Source organism: Colias eurytheme, chromosome 16 (genome assembly GCF_061535395.1).
Source record: "Colias eurytheme isolate Ceu_HAF_F1 chromosome 16, ilColEury1 Martin Lab GWU primary, whole genome shotgun sequence".
Taxonomy (NCBI): Eukaryota; Metazoa; Arthropoda; class Insecta; order Lepidoptera; family Pieridae; genus Colias; species Colias eurytheme.
The window spans coordinates 10479444-10504492 of record NC_142995.1 but is presented as its reverse complement, the minus strand read 5'-3'; the positions used below and the strand labels follow the sequence as shown (position 1 = coordinate 10504492).

Below are 25049 nucleotides of genomic sequence, written 5' to 3'. Positions count from 1 at the left end.
AATAACTGTCGATGATCTAGGTACCTACCTACTATTTTGGTAAAATACGTTTAGATGTATTTCTGATGCCGCTGTAACAACAAATACTAAAAAACAGAATAAAAAAAGACGTGTGGCACTCGGGGACTGCCGCGGTAAAGCTATTGCATAGCATGCCTTCAAGCCACACCTCCGAGCCCGTCGGAGTGAGGTTTTTTCGTTACGGAATTTCTCGATTCAGTCCCCGCGCTCAAGGCCCGCGATAGAAGCTATGCAATAGCTTAATAAATATTTAAGAAACTCCCATACAATAAGCCGTGATTTTTTTGCCGTTTTTATAGATAATGGTACGGAACTCTTCGTTGCGCGAGTCCGACTCCCACTTAGCCAGTTTTTTGTACATGGCGCATGTACATACAACATACTTAGTCGTCTAGTAGGGACACGGCTTTATAAGAACTAATAATATTTTGCTGTCGCCATATACCTACGTATAAAAGCCACGCGGCTTTATTGTTTTGATTTAAAGCTTTTTTTCTTTTTATTACAGAAGATAACGAAGAACCTTATACGTCGCTGCCTCTGGAGAGGCTTTCTTCACCTTCTAGCGATATTCAGTCCATATTACATCTCATTCCACAAGATGCACAGTTTTTATAACGGTCTCATTAGTGATGATGCAATAGAAGACCACATAGATGGACTAGACATGGTGGATTTCGAAATCCAATTTGATGATAACGTCGAATAAACGTCCTATATAAGTATTATTTTATATATTTTATTAATTAAAGCTTTAATTACGATATTATAAATACATAGTTTCATTTATATCATTAAATCCCTGGGATGTGGTTCCTTTTTGTATAAGAGAAAACCTATCAATTGATAAATGTTAAAAGGAACCACATGCACATTTTCTTAATTATCTAGAAAGTTTAAGAATATTCAGAGCAAATTTATATACACATACTTAAATAAGTAATTTATCAATGAATTTAAATAAAATAAATTTTAATTTTACTTCATCTGACAGAGCTGCAAATGTTTTTGTAAATCCTTTAATATCTCAGAAGTGCGTTTTTGCTGGGTGGTTCCTTTTTGCTTAAATACGGACAATTATTCTGTCTCAGCTACAACAACAACAACACTCAACACCAAGATCTACAAATCTCAGATAAAGTAATAAACACCTAGCTAATATTTTTTAGTCACTATATTGAATATTCTAACTAATATTATATCATAATATCCGTTGTTGTAACGGTATGAGTTCGTACTTAAGTAGGGATGTGAAATAGGTAATTGGAAACAGGACACACAAGACACGTTAAACATTTAGTTACAGTAGTTACAGTAGCAGTTCTTTAGCCAATAGACAAATCTCCTCTACCTAATTACAGTTAAGCAGCTAAAAGTAGTAGAAAATGTGAGGGCGGGAGGGTTCTCTAACATACACAACAAGTAAATATTCAAATTAACACCTTATTTCGATTTTCGTTGCAGTAACGTTCAATGTCTATCGTACTAGAAAACTCTGCTTAATAGAAGCGTTAGTAGTTTTTAATTTTTTAACCGTGATTGCGAGTCTCGTTGTTTATTGAGAGTCGCTTCGTGAGTATGTGCGTGTGTTACTGTACGTGCGCGTGTAGGTTTGTGTGGCAGTGTCTGCGGGGGTGTGAGTGTGTTTGTGATTGTGAATGTGTGTGTGGTTGTGAGTGTACGTGCGGTTGCGAGCGTCTATGCGGGTGTGAGTGTGTATGTGGGTGTGAGTGTGAGTGCGTACGTGGGTGTGTTCACTCGTGGCCACATCGCGCCGTACGTGCTTGTGTTTATGTTTGTGAGTGTGTGTGTGCGTGTGCGTGTAGGCGTGCCCCCGGGGGCCGGGTGAGTGCTACAGGTAGTGTCGGTCGCGGCGGTCGCGGCGCTCGGCGAGGCGGTAGCGGCGGTGCGCGCTCTGCACCGCAAGGAACTCCTGCAGCAGAGCCTCGAAGTCGATGTCCGGCGTCACCCCGTCGGCGGGCTGCTGCTCGCTGCACATACGATACCTTTTTTATAATTGAGGATACAAAGTTTGTAGGACACGATAATTATTATGAAATGTGAGCACGATTCACGCTGCACCGTGTCGCGATCTAGCCGTGCCCCGTCCGAGGACTGGTCAAACATGATTGTATAAGTTTTTGTATGAAGCGAGTCCCAAGGCTCGGCAGTACGTACGGCAGCAGTACGGGCGCGTCGGGCGGCGGCGCGGTGTGCAGGCGGTGCCGCAGCGCGTGGAAGGCGGCGCCCTGCGGCAGCAGCATGAGCAGCCCGAACAGCGCGCCCCGCAGCGCCGCGCTCTGCTGGCCCCCGAGCAGCTCCAGACGTAAATCTAACAAAAAAAATAATTTTACAGGGTACTGTTCTTGGACCGTTGTTATTCCTTATGCATAGTAATGAATAAAAATAAATAATTTAGTATTTTTTTTAAGAATGCCCCTATGATTCCTTCTATTACACAACAATTATAGAATATAGATCAAATTTTGTAAAATAAATAGAGAAATTTACAACTTTCCAAGGACCTATTCTTGAACCACTGATATTCCTTATTTATATCAGAAAAATATGGCTAATTAATTTTATTTTTTAACAAATCATTATCACATATTTTTTTTTCTATCACCAAACAATTTCTTATAATAATAGACAAGACAATAGGCGAACTAAAAATGTTTACCAAAACTACACACTAAAAGAACAATACTTACATGCAAAGATCGGCGATTCAATAAGTTGTACTAATTTGTCGATCTCTGTAAGAAACTCTACAGTGATTTCAAGATCACCACTGATTTATAGTTAAGGAATAATTTTTAATAAAAATTGCAATTGCATACGAAGAGAGGAAATAAGTAATTTCTTTTACACATTAAAGAATAAATATTTAGGACATCTACTAAAAAGGCCAATTTTATTATAATGTAAAAAAAATGATTTAATTAAGTGGGAAAAATGTGCTGACGAAATATGTCATGACGGTGGTCAAAATTGTTGTTGTTGATGAAGATGACGGTAATGATGATAATAATGATGCAGATGAAATTCATACAAATTCAAATGAACCCATTGACATAAACAATTGGAAAACAAAAGTAAAAAGGATACAAGGTGGATATGAGCCGGTTGCAGTGCGTGTAGTTGTGTGTGAGCAGACACAGCGCAAGCAGCGCCACGCCGCTGTGGCACCAACACTGGTACAGCGACTTGAACAGCGCGTGTGTGCTCTGATAATTTTTAATCGAGTTTAATATTTCATTGGAAATGTGGGTACATTTTTTACTTTAAATTATTCGGAAATAAAACAGCGACAGAGGGGTTTGTTTTAATACATCCTAGTATCAACAATTAATTTTTCAGGGATAACTAATGAAGTAACTAATGTAGTTTTGTGCAAATATGTAGTTTCTGTTTTACTCAGAAAGGTACATATATTTGCAAATCAGGTAGTGTCGTGTATAGTAAAGTACAGTCGAGCGAAGAGATGCGCAGGGCACGGTACAGACGCGCTCAGCTCGGCACAGGTCGGCACAGCCGCGCACAGTTACCGGGTCGCGGAAGGCGCGCAGGCGGCGGCGCGTGTGGTGCAGCTCGGGCGCGGTGAGCAGGATGGCGGAGAGCACGTCCACGAGCCGCCCCGCGAAGCGCAGCTCGCGGTACAGTCGCGCACAGCTCGGCACAGCCGCGCACAGCTCGGCACAGCCGCGCACAGTTACCGGGTCGCGGAAGGCGCGCAGGCGGCGGCGCGTGTGGTGCAGCTCGGGCGCGGTGAGCAGGATGGCGGAGAGCACGTCCACGAGCCGCCCCGCGAAGCGCAGCTCGCGGTACAGTCGCGCACAGCTCGGCACAGCCGCGCACAGTTACCGGGTCGCGGAAGGCGCGCAGGCGGCGGCGCGTGTGGTGCAGCTCGGGCGCGGTGAGCAGGATGGCGGAGAGCACGTCCACGAGCCGCCCCGCGAAGCGCAGCTCGCGGTACAGTCGCGCACAGCTCGGCACAGCCGCGCACAGTTACCGGGTCGCGGAAGGCGCGCAGGCGGCGGCGCGTGTGGTGCAGCTCGGGCGCGGTGAGCAGGATGGCGGAGAGCACGTCCACGAGCCGCCCCGCGAAGCGCAGCTCGCGGTACAGTCGCGCACAGCTCGGCACAGCCGCGCACAGCTCGGCACAGCCGCGCACAGTTACCGGGTCGCGGAAGGCGCGCAGGCGGCGGCGCGTGTGGTGCAGCTCGGGCGCGGTGAGCAGGATGGCGGAGAGCACGTCCACGAGCCGCCCCGCGAAGCGCAGCTCGCGCTCGCCGCGCAGCGTGTGCGCCAGCGCGCGGTACACCTCCTCCGCCGGCAGCAGCACGCACAGCTGCCTGCCACACACGCAAACACACATACATACACACGATTAAGGATAGCTATACGTGACGCTTCAATTAATTGCAATTAGATCCGGCTCGAAGGACCACGAAGAAAAGTGTAAAATAGAAGAAAGTTGTAAAGAATAGCTGATAATGGTTAATGGTGATAAAAGAATTAAATGAACTTAACTTGTTCAAATGTGCATTTTTTTTTTCAACCGAAAAACATTAATGATTAACGACCGATTTTATGACCGACTATAAAACTTACACTCTGGCAAATAATTAAATGAGAGATGATTTGACATAATTAAAAAAGGCAAATAAAAAAGAGCCGAGTACACGTGTCAGAAGTGAAACTTGTTTGGCAAGATTCGAAGATCTTCATCTTAATCCATGGCGTGACGGTATTGCCATGACGCGACCTTGAAATTTTACTCTCAACGCGCTCAAAATAAAATAATGCCTTTAATTTTTAATCAGAGCGTAGGCTCTGGTTTTCTAACTAAACTAATCTAGTAATAGGTACTATTAATTTTAGAGAAAATAATGCTGAGCAACTACGACCAAAAAAAAAAAATTTTAAATAGTCATCAATTTCAATTCCATGTCGGTTTATCTACGATCGATGTAGTTGGTATTTCCATCAAGAAGATAATTCGTTGTTTTATGCGACTTGTCGACCCGTGTGAGGCGTTTGACTACGTTCACCACGTTACTTATCTTGGTTAATTGAATCAAAACGATATTAAAAGTATTGCTTTAGATTTAAAATGCTATATTTATTGAAGAATTAACGTATTCATTGCTTCCGTAACCTTTGTTATGAATAATATGACATCTGATTGAAATACTCTAATTATTGGTGTCCCCCAGGGATCTATACTTTGGCCTTTTCTTTTTCTAGTTTATGTAAACGATTTGCGATGAATTGTACAAAACCACGCTAATTCCTCTCTTTGCAGATGATACACATTTCTAATTCAAAATTGATACTAACACTCACTCGAAGATTCCATTAATAATTAACACATTATAAATTTATAAAGAATAGAAAAAATTCGATCACGAGGCGGGACTCGAACCCGCATCCTTTGCGCCATTGCTAAGACACATAAAACTGAAAGAATAGAATAAATTCGATTGCGCTGGCGGGTCACGACTCACGAGTGGCTGAATTGGTCAGGCATCCGCCCCGGAATGGCGCAAAGGATGCGGGTTCGAGTCCCGCCTCGTGATCGAATTTTTTCTATTCTTTATAAATTTATATTTATAAAGCATTTGAATGCCATAAAACCAAAAATATCAATTTCAATTAACACATTAAGAAATGTAGCTCACATATCAATAGTTTCATTTATCACGGAACTACACAAAAATAAATGCACTTAATTTTCATAATATCAAAATAGGATTTAATCTATTAATGAGAATAGTAAAAAATTACAAACACATTGATCCTTTTAACAATTAACTTCAATAGCATAATCTTTATAAAAAGACTAAAGATATGAATTAATTCCACAATAAACAAATACAGGCTTAAATACTAGTAATGACAATAAATTCAGGTCAAGGCGAGATTATCGAAAATCACATTTGCACAGCTATTTTTGATAAAGCTTATTAACAACTGCCAAATTTACCTGATTATAAAAGCGCCCCGGTCTTCCAATAAATTCTCATCCGCGGCGAGCAACCGCAGCAACGCTTTCAAGAATTTGTAATAATATGGACTCGCTTCCAAATCTGCAACAAATTTTAATTAACATTGAAATCAGAGATATTCCGATTACTTTAAAAATTAAGTTTGTAGTAGTTTCCATCGAGACGATATAATTTGACAATGATTTATAAATTACACATCAATCTTACCGACAGGCAGTTCCGCGTTCTCACTACTATCGGCGGTGGTAGCACTCCCGGTGGTAGTGTTCGTGGTGGGTTGCGGCTGACAGGAGCAGATCTCAGCGAGCAGTGCTATGGCGCGGCGCACAACTTCGTCCGAGCCGTCCGTGAGCGCGCCCAGTGCAGGGCTGAACACTGTCTCCGTTTGGGGGTACATCTGCCCAGAAATTTTTTGGATGTAAAAAATTTCTGTGTTCATGTTGTGTGTAATTTATTGAACAATAAAGCTTTCTAGAAAAATTATAAACAAAATTGCTTTAAATGTATAAAATTAAAAATTGAAGCAATCAATAAATCGATTGATTAATTATTATTCGATTCGATCGATTGCCTTCGAAAAAATTAAGACAAATTGAAAAAATCTTACCTCACTAGGTAATTTATTGTACAAGTGCAGGATCCAATCGAGCGCCGCTATCTTCGTGTGAACGGAATTGTGATGTAACATCTGTGTGAGCACTCCGACAACTGCAACTAAATTTAATTTCTCTCCCACTGTTCCACTTTCTTCCTGATCTTTAGTATCTGTTTCTTTATTTTCTTTTTCTTCTGCGTTTGTTGCTTCTTGTTTATCTTTTTCCTTTTCTTTGTCATCAAGTGATAGTCCTTTCATTGCTGCTTCGGGAATTTCAGATTCCGATTCAACAAGTTTGATCAACTGCAGGTTGACGGTTGCTGCGATCTCACGTATTTCTGATTGTGTGATTAAGATTTATATTGGATGTAAATATGAACAATGTGTACGGTTCCCAATGGTTAATCAAGTACACGTGAAAGTGATAACTTATATTTTCAAATATAGCACCTCTTAAGTCCTCACTACATATTGTTATATTAACTTTAATAGTGGTGGTTAAAATATGTGGTCACATAAAAAAAAAATACCCGGCAGCTAAAATTTATTGAAAATCTTGGATTCTTCATTTATTAGGTTAGGTCTTTATTAAACGTTTCAACAAGTAAATAGCTCAAACCACAGAACAGTAAAAACAAATAGAAGTGTGATGTGGGCGTGGCCCACGTGTCAATAATAGAGTTTAGATCACCTAACTTGCTCTCAGTTGTGCGCAGAAAAATATTCGAGTCGGTTGTCAGCTGTCAAACCTTTTTTCCATATTTATTCATTAATTAGGACGTTTTGTTCGGTATTAGAGTGCAAAAATAATAGCAGACGAAATAATATAAGCAATGGAGGCATTTCATACCATCGGTAAGTCTTATTTTTATTTATTTTACATATATTTTATGTTGTAACTTCGCTTGTCGTAATTTGTCAAAATTGTATACAAATATCTAGTCAAAATGAACCTTAATCCGTAAGAAATTAGTACTATTATAGATTGAACAGCAAACAAGAATTTCTGGAATATTATTGCAATAAACAAACGAATGTCGCTTTAGTGATGCTTGTGGCGCATATTGACAGTAGGTATCGATACTTTAGAAAAGACAAACATTATAAATATTAAATTTTATTTTATTTTTCCTTAGCTTTCATTTGTCCAATTTATTTATAGATTTCCCAAACAGGCTAATTTAAAAGAGAAATGGATAAATGCAATGTGACGAGTTAACTGGATGCCGAACAGCACTAAGCAGTCTTACAAAGGCCACCGATACAGCAAACCTACGGCAGTTCCAAGATTTAAAATAACGCATATTTTCTGTTTGTATTTTGTAAATATAGATTAATACTATTCTATTCCGTTTTTTATTTAATAATAATAATATAAAAAGACGTACTTAGTAGAAATAAACATACTCCAAAATGTGACACATTATACTATACTCATATAATAGAAAGAAAAAAAAATACACAAAAAATATTTATTTGTGAATTATCGATAACAAGGCTGACATCCCTCAGGGCATAGCATCAGATAAATATCAAGTTAATGTCATTAATGTTGAGTGACACAAATTTCAACCTTATCTCTATGTGTTGAGGTTCAAAGTTATATCTATCGAAAACTAACGCCCTCTGTTGTGGAGTAGCTGAATGTTTTCGAATTTGGAATTTCTGAGCAATGAGAAACAAAACAGCTAATATACCTAGGGATGTTATACTAAAATAAACCGTAACCGTACATATTGAAATGCTGAATTTATAACCTAAGTCAGTTTTTACTCAAATTAAGCTGTCCAATCAAAGGCATAGTTTACTTGTAGTGTACTGTATAACTATCGGTTTAAATGTGTGGGTTTGGCGACACTGGTTTTCATACTAATTATGACATTATAGCACTTCTATTTGTTTTTAATGTTCTGTGGCTCAAACAAAAATTATAGATGTTAATTTACAAAAAAATATTTACTTGTATTGTATTGTACTGTATTGTATTGCATTATATATCATAGTATTGTATCGTATCGAATAGTATTGTATTGTACTGTATAATAATCTATTGTAATGTATTGTATTGTATAGCATAATATTGTATCGTATCGAATAGTGTTGTATTGTACTATACAGGGTGTCCCAAAAAGTATGGATGAACTGAAGCCAGGAGGTAGAGGACCTAGAGGGCTATCCGAATCACCCCCATGTATGTTATGCGATTTTTCGTAGTTTCGGAGTTATGACTCTTTTTTCAATTTTTCACTTATCGCCGAGTACGATGAGATTTTGACTCATGGTGACGTCAATTACTGCGGTAGATGCTTGATTTTTTTTGTGTGCTAAGCTGAAAGATAGACCAATTCAGTATGGTTACATTTACTGTCGTAAGATCTTTGAATGGAATAAAAAAAAGAATGAAATGCCAAGAAAGATAAAATCACCCAGTAAGTTCACAACTTCAAGGGCCCGTAAAAAAGTAAAATCACATAAAAAAAGTTTTCCGTTTGGCATTTAAAAACTTGCTCTATCCATCAGGTAGCTACCCTAAAAATTAAATTTTATTATTCAGAAGGCTTCAATCGAAAAATTGAAATCTAAATGTGGTAAGTGCAAAAATTTAATTAACATGATGATTAATAAAAACAAATTAAAACCAATAAAAAGGTGTTCAATTACCAAAAATTTTTAAAATAACCCCGCTGTTGGTCAATTCAAGTGCGACACCACCATAAAAAGTTGTCTTTTAAATGTCTGAATGCCCATTTATCATTTTAATGGTTACTTCTGCTATTATGAATTTTCGGGTTATTTCGTCCAAATTGTGGCATTCTCTCAAGTAGCCGAGGTCTTTGTAGTATCCCCATCGAAATAAATGAATGGGGTTTAGGTCGAGGGACTGTGGAGGCCAGGCTTTAAAGCAGGCGTCACCGGCGCATGCGCAGGATGTAACGACCAATCCATCTTTCAGGGTATCTTTGCCCTTTAGCCTGGCCTACACGGTCCCCAGACATAAATCCCATTGATTTTTTCCGTGGGAATACTACAAAAACGAGAGAAAGCCACAATTTGGACGAAATAACAGCGAAATTCATAGTAGCAAATGAAACCATTAAAAATGATAAATGGGCATTCAGAAATTTAAAGACAACTTTTTACGGTGATGTCTCACTTGCATTGACCAACAGCGGTGTTATTTTAAAAATTTCTGGTAATTAAACACCTTTTTATTGGTTTTAATTTGTTTTTATTAATCATCATGTTAATTAAATTTTTGCACTTACCACATTTAGATTTCAATTTTTCGATTGAAGCCTTCTGAATAATAAAATTTAATTTTTAGGGTAGCTACCTGATGGATAGAGCAAGTTTTTAAATGCCAAACGGAAAACTTTTTTTATGTGATTTTATTTTTTTACGGGCCCTTGAAGTTGTGAACTTACTGGGTGATTTTATCTTTCTTGGCATTTAATTCTTTTTTTTATTCCATTCAAAGATCTTACGACAGTAAATGTAACCATACTGAATTGGCCTATCTTTCAGCTTAGCACACAAAAAAAATCAAGCATCTACCGCAATAATTGACGTCACCATGAGTCAAAATCTCATTGTACTCGGCGATAAGTGAAAAATTGAAAAAAGAGTCATAACTCCGAAACTACGAAAAATCGCATAACATACATGGGGGTGATTCGGATAGCCCTCTAGGTCTTCTACCTCCTGGCTTCAGTTCATCCATACTTTTTGGGACACCCTGTATGTAGTGCCAAAGGATACTCTTCCGTGGCTCGTCTGTGTAGGCGAGTGCGGGCAGCACGGCGCACAGCACGCCGGACGCGTGCGGTAACGCGCGCCGCCCGCACAGCTCCAGGAACTCGCGCACCCACGTGAGGGCCGTCAGCTGGCCGTACACACGCACATTACTTACATATACACATTACATTAGTGTAAATAAAATTAAATTAAAGCAAACATAAAAAAAGTATTTTTACTTAAACATTACTCATATACACTATCTGGAAGATCTTTACTAAAACTACACATTTTTTATGTTTAATATTTTCATGCTATTGATTTTACGCAACTTATACATAAATAAATATTTAATAAGATACCTAATGAGATTTTCAATTGTAAGAATAATTCTCCAAATTATTTCTTTAATTTTTTGCAATAAATGGTGTAAATAAAAATATACCTGCAACAGCTCTTCAGTGGACTGAGCATGTGTGATCAGTATGTTGATCATGGCCTCGAAGTCAACTTGCGATGGATCCTTCCTGATGCTGCGCAGGAACTCGTTCAGCTGAACCTCACACCTGCAAATAGATTTGTACTAAATTTGTAACAAAAAGCAACAAACAAACATATTACTATAATTAAAGAATAACAACACTTAATAAATTTAAGTATTGGCTATATACATATATTACGCCTGATATTGCACTGTATATTTGAGCTACATCTACATAAAATATTAAAATCTTAGACGACATACTTATTATAAAACTACTAAATTCACAATCATGTTGTTAAACTGTCCGATACAAAACTCTGCTTACCCATGTATTAGGCAGAGTTTCGCCTTGACCTATACAATATTTTATCATTATTAATGTGAAAATTCTTTAGGCGTGTTGAGAGTAAAATTTCAAGGTCGAGTCATGGTAATACCGCCACGTCATGTTTACGATTTTGGTATCTTTGAATCTTGCAAAAAAGTTTCACTTCTACATGTGTGCTCAGCACGCTCTGTTTTATGTAATGTGTGTTTTTGAGCGATGCTGTTAGAACATTTTTTGACGAGAGAAGATTTTTTTTTGACGAGCTATAAACATGAGCCGAGTTGCTATATTGTGCTTTTCCACCAATAATATGCGAGGATGTGTAGCGGGAAATATTTTTGTAAAGAACCAATCGTATCGCTTTATTAAGTTTGAAGTTTGAGGCGTTTTTGAAGCACATTTGAAGGATACTATTGGTTATTTACAAACATTCCTCACTACACATTACTTGTGGAAAAGCACCCTAATTCAACTCGGCTCATGTTTATAGGACTCGCCGTGGTGTAAGTGTGCGAATATACCTCTAGCAAAGCAAAAGGTAGTCACGCACATGCGGCGGATCTCCGGGTTGGGGTCGTCCAGCGCGCACACCCACGCACAGCCACACTACCCGAGCCACAAGCACACTTAGCCAACACATACATGCGGCGGATCTCCGGGTTGGGGTCGTCCAGCACGCTGAAGAGCGGGTCGAGCAGCGCGGGCAGGTGCGCGCGCAGGCCGAGCGCCGGCGCCGCGTCCAGCGCGCACACCCACGCCACCGCGAACTGCCGCGCGCTCGCCACGCGCGAGTACATGCGCTCGCGCACCAGCGGCACGAACGCGGCCGCCGAGAACGACGCGCTCTCCGTCACTATGTCCTGCCATAATCATTGTAAAATCAGCTGTTCATTAGCCTATTTTTATAAAAATAATGCAGTTCAGCTTTGAATCATCAAAATTCATTATAAAATCAAAAACTTAGCATGCATAACATTTCACAGATATGATTTTTTTCTACCTCCCAATTACTTGATGTATAATCATCATGTTTAATTATTGATAATTATTCCATCATAACCTTAACCAATCTATCCAACAGCTCTGCACCCTGCTTCACTTGTGGTTCAGGATCTGCAGCCAATCTCGCCAGAGCATCAAATATGATGGGGAAGTAGGGCAAAGCCGCCCCTCGCACAATTTTCAACACATTGAACAGGGCTTCTGCAGCCGCATATCTCACTCTGGCTTCGCTCTCACTGAGACAGGCCACTATAGGATGAGTCAGCTCTCCTACGTATGACACACAACCCTGAAAATGTTATAATTACAAATTTCAATACAAAACTAATACTCTACAATTTAGTAAATGTTGTTGCAGATAATGATATACAATAAATAACTATTATTTTACTGCATAGTGTAAAGTCGACTTAAAAAAATGTTATATGATAATACTATGCCTTATTTGAACTTATAATGTATTTTAGCATCAAAAGGTCAAATATTCATATCAAGAAAATAATGTACCTTTCCCAAACCAACAGCCACTGATGAGAGCCCCATGAGGGCACCGTTCTTGACATTAGGGTTGGTTGAAGACATCAAGTCCTGCCCCAACACACGGATGAGACGCTTTATCTGGTTGGTGTTATTTGCATCACTGAAGTCTTTCACCATTCTAAAAGATAAATATATAGAGAACATGTGTTATACTTTAACATAATATTGTGTTTTATTTTTATAATAAGTATACTTATTATCCCCAAGCGGCTTCACCAGTATAGTCTATAAAAAAACAGCAGAGTTGTTTTCCGAGATAAAACTTACATTCTATATTTTTTTTCTCAGACTTCAAGCTATCTCTGTGCCAAATTTCATCCAAATCGGTTCAGCAGTTTTTGTGTGAGGGAGTGACAAAAAAAGCAATCATACAAACTTTCGCATTTATAATATTAGTATGATAAGACTTAACAGTAAAATATTAAATGAAAACTAAGAAATAGATAATTTTCAAATACCGCCCCTTTTTTTAACTTGAGTTGAAATATTTAATTTCTACACTAATTATAAAGAGAATTCTCACGGTCTGCATGCAAAAAAAATTAAATACATAAAAAGAAAACTCACTTTTCAATCTCTCCTCCAGCAAATTTTCTTTTTTCATAAACCTTATCGCAAAGCCCTCGAACGCATGCTGAGCTCAAGGGAGCATAATCTCGTTCCGTCATTTTATTATCCTTTGCCTATTAGCCTTTAAATTTTAATTCAATAACTATATTTTAGTCAGATTTACTTATTATCGCGACAGCCGACAATTTGTTGTCAACTGCAACGATAAAAGTGAGTGTCAACTGTCAGACGTCAGCTGTCATTTCGTTATTGATTTCAAAATGTCCTTTACATTTCAATTTACAGGTTGAGCTCAAACAATTTGATGAGTAATGAGTATTTAAATAAAAATTGATAATTTTAGTAATTTTATACAAAGTATTTCAATGTCTATAGAAATTAAATCTCTGCCGACTTAATTTTGTTTATGTAAAAAAAAGGATTTTTTGTTTTTTTTTTCCTTATAACAACCCTTTGTGACAATGCGTCAAATATTTTCTATCAATGTCATTAGCTGTCATTTCACCTTATTTTCGATTTCTACGGATTTCTATAAAAATTCGCTTTAGTAACGCCTACGACTTAAACATATAAACGACATCACCACTACCAACTCGCTAGCAATTGCAATCAAGCGTGACCGTTTTTTATTATATTTTCAATGATGTGATGTTATTATCGCGCATATATTATTTTGATTAAAAATTCGTTTGTATACTATTCAGTATCCAATGCATATCCAATGTCATTGCTTTTAAATCGAGGGAAGTGTACTATTAGCGTTTATTTAGTGCTTTAGTTTCATAGTGTCGAACGTTCAAGATGCCTGTGACACTCGTAGACAGGTTGCCCTTGCCGAATCTCAAGGTTTATTCGGCGGGAAGTGTTTTACTACTATCGGTGGCTGTATATTATGCGGTTAACGTCACTAGTGACCCTAACTGGCGAGCGAATGCAACCCTGCAGCGGCAGGAGGCGGAAACTGTCGAAAGTGATGTGAAGATGATGGAAGCAGTGCCAGCTGCCCTGGAGGCCAACGCGACGAGGAATATCACCGAGCATGCCGTGGAAGTGATGACGTTCATGATGCAAGAACCACTGTGTATGTGGGTGAGTAATTAACACATTTAGACAGCAATAACACACAATTGTTTACAAACATGTGATAGTTAGCGACTGAAAACATTGTTGGCACAAGATAAACATGCCAATGTGTCTGTATCTTCCTTTTAATTGAAATATTTGTTTACATTTCTTGGCAGACTCACAATGAGTAAATATATTATGCTCACAGAAAAAAAAAATATTTACTACAATGTAGCGTACTATAGCATCCATGATCCAATCATTGATATACTGCTAACTATAAAATGAGGAGCTGGGGAACAAAAGCGGACTTGTCCACTGTACTCGAATTTTTTATTTTTATTTTTTTGCACTCTTTAAGCTCATATCTATCGAACCCCGGAGTATTGTGTATCAAAAGCGGTCCGATCTTAGAGAAAAAAATTGTTAAAAATGATGATTTCGTTCAAAAGCGGACTTGTCCTGTTAGAAATTTATTAAAATTCTAAGGGATTTTTTCTCCAATCAAAACCGGACAAAAACGTAAGGAGAATTGCCGTTAGTACGAAAAATGTCAAACAAAACCGGACAAGTCTAAAAAAAATCATTGTTTTTTTGTTATGATATCCCTAAATCAGTTGTGGCAACACTGCTAAATTAAAAAAAAGATAATCAGCTGTGTGACGGTCATTGCTTTCGTAATTTTGAGAAGAATTTTCCTAGAAAACCGACAAAATTATGGACGGAATCGAAGAAATAGTGGCCAATATAAATGACGGCTCACGTAAACGAAAAAAAACAGGACGGCAAGCGCAAAACAACAGGGAATCGAAGTGAGTGTAAAATTATACCTACCGGTGCGTGTTTGTTATTATTCTAACCTATGATGAATTTAAAATTGCTATTATTTTGTTTTAGGTACGCAGATAAAGACCCCCTTGCTTTGAATTTCGTGTCAGACTTTGACATTAAACGAAATTGTTTACAACCGCAAACTACTATATGAAAAAATTGGCAAAAAATTACTATAATTAATATAATTTTTAAATAAAAAAATACAATAATAGAATCTAGTTTTCTTTCATAACCGGACATGTCCATAACTCTTTCAATCATAACCGGAGTTGTCCACCTTTTGTAATCAAAACCGGACTTGTCCATTACAAAAAAAAAAAAAAAAAAAATAAAACGCATAGTTTTATGACCAACAAGCAGGCTATTAGTTATGTTGTATTAATACTAATTATACTGAAATGCACAAAATTACAGCCCATATGCATATACCTATTTCAGTTTTTTTGCTCTAGTGTAAAATTTGATTAATTGGACAAGTCCGCTTTTGTTCCCCAGCTCCTCAAATATGATAGTCAAATTTCAATGTAATTCTATGTAAAAAAATAGATAAATGGGGATTAATCCCCATTATAAACGTTTATATTAGAATTTCTCAACTTGCTGATAACCAACTAATTAATTCAATCATTACTTTAGTGTCCATAGATTTTTGTTTAATTTGGATATTTCAATTAAATCAATTAAATATTGTTTTGTGTAAAGGGTAGTATATTTTTTAACAATATTATAAAAATGTACATAATATAATTATTATGTAAGACATACTCCAAATCTATGTTTATTTTCCAAATTATGTACAAATTTTCCAATTCATCAAATTTTCTATATAAAAAATACTTTTTCATTTTTTATTTAAAGTAGATTCTTTTTTTTTTTGCAGTACATACCTTTCAATTGATATTAACAGATATGCTATCTTTAGTCTATAAAACAAGGTGACCCAAATTCATATCTGTATTCTTATGCTAAAATGCAAAATATAATTTGCAATACAGGAAATAATATTTATATTGAACAAAACATGCATTAAAAGTGTAAATATGCTTTTAACATTTCCAATCTCAAGGTTTCTCATTGGTTTCATTTGGTCATTCATCTTTTATTTTTTTGTATTTTTTTTTTACTTTCAATTGGTAATGAAAAAGCATACAGCAAGTTGTACCTTGGACACATTGTAGCAGAGTGGGATTTTAACAGAAAATTATAATAATAATTTTAAAATATTATACCACCATCTTTCCTCCACCACTTGAATTTTTTAATCAAATCATGGATATATGAAATATTTTGTTTATTACATATATAAAAGATTTAATTTCATTTTGTAATGTAATTTTTTTGAAGTGAAACTTCTTTACCGGGGTTGGACAAAAATTTAGTGTAACATTTTTGTGTTACGCCGTACGCGTGACATTTTTGCGTTACGCCGTACGCGTGACATTTTTGCGTTACGCCATACGCGTGACATTTTTGCGTTACGCCATACTTGTGACATTTTTAAGGTCATAAAGAAGTTTCACTTCTTACGTGTGTACTCTAGTACACGCATACATTTTTTAATCTTAAGAACTAGAAAAATGATAGGTATCATAAAATTGTTTCATGAAACCCCTTTTAAAAATTATATATACATATATACATATATACATACATATATACATATATACATATATTTGCAGGGAACCATGCATAATAATTTCATAATAAATGATACTTAGGTAGAGTATTTTATACCTAAATTACTTATAAGTGTAATACATAAATACTAGAAAGTTCTGTAGTGAATGAATCAGTTTTAAATTAAAATGATAATGTTATTAACATATTGCGCAAACAAGTGATGCTATTGCTAAATTTTACATACATTGCCCCAAAGGTTCACCAATACAAGTAGGTATCTATACTAATATTATAAACTAGCTGTGCCCCATGGTTTTACTTGTATTACACTGCTCCTATCGGTCATAGCATGATGATGATGATAGCCTTCCTCAATGAATGGACTATCTATTATCTAACAGATAAATTATTTTTTAAATCAGATCCCTGGAGATTTTTGTGTTCAAGCAAACATGCTCTTAAGCTTAATAATGACTTTAAATGTATGGGTGATTTTTCTTCATTCACACCTATTCTGCTGAATGCATTTTGATGACATGGCAGTGTTTAGCTTATGGATCATAATAGCACCTAATGTTGTACTCTTTCCGATTTACATGTCTAAATTTTACTTAAATATTATTTGAAATTTATGTTATGTAGTTATTCATTTTAATTGCTTTGCACAAATTGATATACAGATTAATTATTCATGAAGAATTAATATAAATTTTAAGTAGGTTATTGAGTTATGCTAGTCAATGACTCTTACATTTGTGGTAGTGTAGTGGATTGTATTTATTAGGGATGTAACGATACATGATTTTGCCGATACGATACCGATACCGATATTTGTAGTAATGTATCGGCGATACCGATACCGATACCGATATCGATGGCTTGGTAGAAAAATAAATAGTGAATTATGCATAAAAAGTTACCAACATTTAACAGAGACAACTGTTAATCGTATTCTTTTAAATAAAAATGCCAAATCAAAAAACAACAAAACCATTTATTTTAGTATTATTATTTTACGAAGTCAGTTAAACTTTAAGTAATACACATACAATCAGTAACTAATAAAAGTTTACTAATTGGTAGAGTTTTTTCAGAAAACAAAGTGCGCACGCGCGGGCGGCCTCCCGCATCGTTCATTGGGCGCGGATTTTTGAATTATTTGATATCAAAAAAATTGGTTGTTTGTAAAGTAGGTTTACGATCGAGATGTTTACGTGATAACATAATGCAGTGGCAGCGCTCGAGATGAAACGGGAGATCGGTCCGTCTCTCTCTCGTTATACCTGCGATCGCGCTCGTGAGGTTTTGGTGTGACACAAGTTTATGAACATGTCACCCGACTAAAACGATTTTAAAAACGTTATCACGTTAAAAATTAAAAAAAATCAAAATTATTTATTTCTTTCCTTTACATAAACAAATTTGTGATTGGAACACTCCTAGTAAGCAAATAAAATGCTTGTGTCAGAAGGTTCCGCTCTTCCTTAACACTATTACAGAAACAGAAATAAAACAATATGAATAAATACAATGCAAAAAAAAACATAAAAGAAAAGAAATAATTTAATAAAAAAATATCGGTATCGGTTGATTTATTATCGGCGATACCGATATATCGGCTTGCCGATATATCGGCCGATATATCGGTATCTGTATCGGTATCGTTACATCCCTAGTATTTATTATTTTAAATTTAAAGTATGAACCAGCTGTTAGTACAGACTTTATAAAAATAATAGTTGAATTATGACTTAATTGACTTCAATATTGAACCTGAAGGAAGAACATACAGAGTTACTTTTGCATTTATAATATTAGTAAGTCTTACATCAAATCAACATCCTAAACTCATTTAGAAATATGTACCTAGTGTAAAGGTAGATCTCTATTTAATCTTTTTATTTTACATAAAGACAAGTTTTATTACATTTTCTACTATATTCTCAATGAAAGTAGTTATATATTTTTACTATCCATTGAACAAAAACAACTATAAAAATGTTATAGTCACGTAAATACTTAATATCATCGTGATCCGGATATACAAAATACTTATTTAATTATATATTTTTTTAATTGCCATTTGTAATGAATGAAAGAAAATAACCAAAGAAATTAATTTAAAAATATTTAAGTACCCATAAAACCTTAAACCTCAACTAAACATTGAGATAATATTAATATGGAGACGACACCGCCTACATCACTTATGTTCCTTATGTTCACTTATGTACCTGCATATGTTGAGCGGTTTTTTTAATGGTTTTAAAGTGAAACGCATCAAATATGCCTTCGTGTGTGTTACAATATTGCACAAATAATACAAATAATACGGAAAAGTGCAAAGGAATAACTTTCATCGGTAAGTACCTAACTAGATAATAATTTTTAAAACTTAGTTAGAGCAAAAAAATGGCGCACAGATTTTGTTCGTGGTGTCTCCTCCATACGTAGTAATATTATCTCAAATTCTTATTTATTAAATCAAATCTTAATTAAGATGTTACGTCTACCTGGATATCTACAATATCTTGATGCATCTCTGTAAAAGCTTTCAAATTCTTAAATTTGATTTATCTACAATCATTTATGATTCACGATATTTTTTATTGTTTTCAATGTTACGAAATACGACGAATCTAGCCTTCATAATTTATCGAAAAATACATTTATATATATTATACAAAGATTTTTTATCGCAACATTATGAAAGCAAATGTTTTCCATTAGCTATTTTGGCGCTTAATAAAATTAATTTTGGTAAACTGGTTTACAAGGTAACGGCGAGGTTCGCTGCATGGTCAAATAGTCATGAACTTGAATATGTTATCGACTTATATAACCGAGTTGAATAATACCGAAATATCTGGAGCCGGTGACATTTTTCGTGTATGCTAATTCAATATAATTAGTTGGCCTGTTCAAAGGACGATTCAGTATTTATAAACAGTTAAATCGTCAATTTTCTGAATATTATTGGGTAGAGCGTAGCAATGTAAAATGTATAAGATGAGAGAATAATATTGAAAGTGTGATAAAGCACCAAGGAACAAGCGCCGTTTTAAATTGTGCTTAATAAACTTTCAAATGATTCTTTCTTGTTTGGTAACTGTGGCGGAGAAAGCGAAAATATCGACCAAGACAATATGTGCACAGTGCAGTGTACATAACGGTACAGGGGAATGTTCATCCTAATTGCCGAAACTTGATAATGAGTAGCGGTATGGAGATTTGCACAGTTTTGTCCTACAAATGAAGTGGTGCATTTTTTATTATTTAGATTTTGACGTGGGTCTGCTTGTGAAAACTATACAAAAACATAGGTTTTTTAAGCTCGATAACTGAAATGAAATGACGAATCGTTGTTTACACAGCTTTATTTATTAATCAGCTATTTCAGCTTCCTTCTATATCATGAGTTAAGTCTGATATAAACTACAAGTTCGAAAAAATATCCTTGCATTTGTGGATTTCGAACTACGGATTATTGATTATTTTATATGTTAAATAAGAGGTGATGACGCGAGTTGTCGCTGATAGCGCACAAGTGCTGATATAACTCTTATTAAGTTATTAATTTATGATATTATAAGAGCAATATTTACAGCTATTTAAATAAACTTCTCCTACATCAACCTAAAAAATGAACCAATGTCTCCGTTGACGAAAGTCTTTTGATCCCTTAGGAATGTCATTTCGTATGAAATTGAATAAGGCAACTTCATTCATATTATATTGATATATTCATATAAATATATTTGCCACTATGTAATTGGCAAAATAACATAAATTACAATATAATCTGACAAAATTATTATCAATGTCCCTGAAATGTTTTTGAATACTAGTTTCTACATATTATGTTATACCATGAAGGTAGAGCCTATATTTTGGCGTTTTTTGATAACCTCGAGTTGTGCAGTTTTAAGTTTTAACCGAGGTCTTTGTTTCGGCTATAACCTTAATTGATAAAGGAAACGGGTAGAATTTATTTGGTCTTGAACTATCTTCACGTAGGTAATAGGTATATCAATGGATTTTGTATGCAAGTCCCCTAAATTGAGCTGTTTACAATTTTAAATTGGCTTAAATAAAGTGAATGTTGATCGAATGAATTTATTAGTTCAATTAAAAATTGTTTTAATTCATTAAAGCACGTAAGTTTAACTTGTAAAAGGGTATAGTCTACTCCAGTCTCGTGGACTGCCCGTTCAAAACTTAAACTAGCAAGTGATTCCGCTGAATATTTTCATTTATATTTAATTGTTTACGTTCATATTCCATCCAGACATATTGTGTGTATCTGATCCAATCATCGAGGTCACGCATGTTTGTTTTCAAACATCGTAGCGTAATGACAATTTATTGCCGCGGTATTTTAGGTCGTGGCAAAAATATTGTTTTTACGCTGTATGTATGGATTATGATAAGAAAAGCGCGTATTATTGAATTTAATTTAATCGTGTTTCATTACAATTATATCAATTTGGTAATAATGAATGGGTTCCAATATGTCACCAATAAATGTGTGGATTATAAAACATATTATATCATAGTATAGATAATAATCATCTATTTGAAACAGATTGTACTATTAAAGGTATATAATAGTAAAGTTACTTGTAGATTATAGTCCTAAAACATTGAAATTAAATGAAGACATATACTTAACTTAATAACAGTTGAAAAATAAACAATAACAAGAACGAATCGAAACAAAAACAAAGCGAAGATAAACGTAATCAAGTGGTATTTAGGAGATTTTTTTAATAAATGTTTACGCTCGGAATTTTTCAACGTAAATATGTACCTACTTTGCTAGGTATATAAAGTTTTGTTTACTTATAAGATATGAGCGTTATGTAAGAGAAAGTTATTACGCAATAGGCCAATAGTAAAACGCTGTCTTCGAGATGAGTCTCGACGCTTTTGCTTTCTCTTATTTGGCTAATTTTGTTCGATGATCGATCAATGTTGTATGTGGTATGTGTAAACTATCCTTGTCTTGTTATTCAGCTAATTTTTTTGGATGATTGAACGCTTGCATCTATCAAAATTATAGGTGTTTTAAATGTTCAATGATGACCAAAAGTTAATCGGTTATTTGCATTCGAAATATTTTTCTCCTCCTGACCAATTTTTTAACATAAATTCCTGTAATTATTTATACCGAGACTTTTTTACATCAAAAGGAATCACGATATTTTTTTTTTCGTGAATATAACATTACCGAGACAACTAATAACAACTTAAGAGGCGAGTCAATCATTATCATCTTGCCTTGCCCTTGTGCCACTAAGTGGTGTCGGCAGATCGTATGTTATTACCTTCTCTTAACCTTTAATTAAATACCATTTATCTAGCACTATCAATCTTTTAAAGATCCTGTTTAAATCTATAACTAATTATAAAAAATAATAATTATAAATAATTATAAAAAAAAAAAATATACTTAAGTTACTTAAGAATTACAATTCCAAGAACAATTACTTATTATACGTTGTCTTATATGATATGCAAGAAACTAAAGCAAATAAATCAATGTTATTTGCAACCAACTTCAAAAAAAGCAGGAGGTTATCAATAAGTATGCATTTTTTTTGGGTTTGTTACCTACTTCAAAACTTTCGACTGGGTGATTCCGATTAATTCTTTTTTTATTTGAAAACTGGTGCCTCCCGTGTGGTCCCATTTAAATTTTGTCCATTTCTGACAATTTGAAGGCGGTTTAATTTTGTTTTATAATAATAATAATTATGTATTAATTATTATTTATTAAATAGATTCGCGATTATATTGCTATAGCCGGTGTTAATAAAATTATTGGTCTCGTCTCACGGTGTCACGCGACCCGCGGGTTGGCACGCGATGATCGCACGTGCAGACTGTAGCGTGGTCAGTTGTTTTGATGTAAAGTGATGTTTTGTGTCATTGTTTAGATTTTATACATAGTTGGAAATTGGATTTTAGGTGTTTAAAATATGAACTTTTGAAAGTTCCTGGTTTATTTAGTTCTCGGTTTAATCGGCATACACTGTATTGTGGTTCAAAAATGAAATGTTGTGTGACGAAATATAATTACTGAGAAAGAACTTGATTGACTTCAAATAAATTGTATGTATAGAATACAACAAAAGTATTAAAGAACAGAGCTTGAAAAATACATCACGACGTGTGTTTGTCCCATTAGTGACAAGGGCGAGGTGACGTGCGGTTTTATAGGAACGAGACTTGAGCAACATTGTCTTTTTCTTTTTTGTCCTTTAAAGTGTTCGTGATTCGTAAACACGTGACTTTCCTGTTACAGGTTTCTGAGTGGATTGTCTTGTATATATGCGCCATAAAACGGCTTTAAATTATAATTTTTTATTGATCGAATAAAATCCTAAACATTTTTATTAGTAGTGAATCATTCGTACAAATAGTTAACAACTTAAACGTTATTGTTGTTTTTTGTTTTATCAAGTGAGTAAGTTGTGTTCTCAGAATGTGAATGATTTTTTGTTAATACTGTTTAATTGATGAGAAATAAAAAAGAAATACTCGTTTAAATCTTGTGGTTTACATGACCTACGTCGATTTACATGACCTACGATTTAATAATGTGTACATAAGTAATCTCAAAAATTTATCATGTAAGCAAAAAATGATTTTCGGTAAAAAAAGCTGTGAGTATGATAATTTTTTTATACTCATATTATAATATGAAAGAAAAGATAAATTACACAAAAAGACATTTTTTGTTCTGTAAAATATAAATTACTGTGGGATTATCAAAAACGCAATAAATTTCGATTTATTTTTGCGTAAAAATTAATTCCTATGGATTTTCCACGAACAAAAAATGAAAAAAAGCAATTTATGTATCAAATGTCACAATATATCCAATTGCGTAAAAGCGGAGTTTCCTTCCCGGTTCAATGTCTGTAGAGAGTGGTGAGTGTGGCCAGTAGGGGTGTCAACTGTCAACTGATAATGTCTTGCTTTTGATTCAATACAATTAGTATTTCCCTTTGTTGTATTAGCTCTTCTAGATCTAATGGCTCGTAGAAGCGTTCATAGAACATATTATATTCGACAAATATGCACTGTCATAAAGGAATGATTACATATCGGTAAGGAAAACCATACATTACCAACCAAAAGACAACACACTAAGTTTTTTTTAATATTCTTTATGTATTAAATATTACTTCAAAATAAGATACATAAATTATCTTTATAACGAGTCCTAGAAAACTGTTTTTATTACTTTGTGATTATTTTTGTTTATTGAGAATCAAGATCACGTGCAAGGTAAGGTTACGGATATTGAAACACTTGCGACACGCACGTTGTTTCAATATCACAAAATTTTAATGAGAAAGAAAATAAAAATATCTCTATAAGTACTTAAATAAATATTCATTCAGATAAGGCTTATTTGCAAAATATTTTTTACCATTATTTTTAATGATACAGTTTTGATGTACATATTAAAATTAGCACCATAACAAAAAGTGGAAAACAATGTGTGTGTGTGTGTGTGTGGAGAGACTTTTTTATTTAACATTACTTTGTTAATTGTTTATGCACTATTGTCTATCATTTTTCTATTGTCTACATGCTCTACAAAGTAATATCAACTGTGAATTGTGATGGCCCTATTGATCTATTTTTGAGTCATACAATTTTTATATTATTACTAGCGGCCCGCCCCGGCTTCGCCCGTGGTACATATGAAAAATAGATGTTGGCCGATTCTCAGACTTACCCGATATGCACAGAAAATTTCATGAGAATCGGTCCACCCGTTTCGGAGGAGTATGCAGACTAACATTGTGACACGAGAATTTTATATATAAGATTTTCATTTATTACGCCCGTAGCACACCTCCGCTGCGAAACCATGACCGCGGAACCGCTAGATGAATTCCGCTGTGATCAAGTGTAGTTTGAGTAGCGGAACCGGCATCGGCGAAACCTCATGCGAGTCAGTCCGGAAGCAACGATCAAAGCGAAATGTCGTCGTTATCGGAGTCAGAGGAAGAAGAAATATTATTGTGGACTTTAACTTTGAAAAGTCATAAAACTCGTCGAATTTGGGTGCATGAGATTAATAAAAAAAGAAAGAAATCAGGAGAAAACCTACTATGTAATGAACTCGAGTCCCATGAAGATCGTTTCTATACATATACTTATGTATTTTTAGAATGACCCCTCAGAGTTTTGATGATTTACATACTCTTTTACAAAAACAATGTA

General features: G+C 35.2%; 2 protein-coding genes across 2 annotated transcripts in view; one reads left to right on the top strand and one right to left on the bottom strand.

Moving 5' to 3' along the window:
• Window positions 1–1225: 1225 nt before the first annotated feature.
• On the bottom strand, window positions 1226–13477 carry LOC149902057 (protein VAC14 homolog). The gene is made up of 14 exons (XM_090111209.1): window positions 13284–13477; window positions 12684–12834; window positions 12235–12465; window positions 11817–12034; window positions 10808–10928; window positions 10387–10510; window positions 6640–6965; window positions 6240–6429; window positions 6011–6113; window positions 4202–4376; window positions 3130–3248; window positions 2733–2812; window positions 2200–2353; window positions 1226–2012 (listed from the first exon to the last, which is right to left on the bottom strand). The coding sequence occupies exons 1-14, from the start codon at window positions 13382–13384 to the stop codon at window positions 1874–1876; spliced, it is 2232 nt and encodes a 743-aa protein (XP_089967335.1). The 5' UTR covers window positions 13385–13477; the 3' UTR covers window positions 1226–1873.
• A 530-nt stretch (window positions 13478–14007) lies between these two features.
• Window positions 14008–25049, top strand: part of LOC149902056 (E3 ubiquitin-protein ligase AMFR-like) — a 48317-nt gene continuing 37275 nt past the window's right edge. The window contains exon 1 of the mRNA XM_090111207.1: window positions 14008–14375. Within this exon, the coding sequence (XP_089967333.1) occupies window positions 14088–14375 (288 nt within the window). The 5' untranslated portion in view covers window positions 14008–14087. The remainder of the gene's footprint in view (window positions 14376–25049) is intronic.

Bases quoted from the DNA above. Each gene is read 5' to 3' on its own strand.
- LOC149902057 (XM_090111209.1), bottom strand. From the start codon at position 13,384: ATGACGGAACGAGATTATGCTCCCTTGAGCTCAGCATGCGTTCGAGGG. The intron at 6,430-6,639 runs GTAAGATTTTTT...ATTTCTGGGCAG, and splicing joins ACAATAAATTACCTAGTGAG to ATGTACCCCCAAACGGAGAC. The intron at 6,114-6,239 runs GTAAGATTGATG...AATTTGTTGCAG, and splicing joins GAACGCGGAACTGCCTGTCG to ATTTGGAAGCGAGTCCATAT.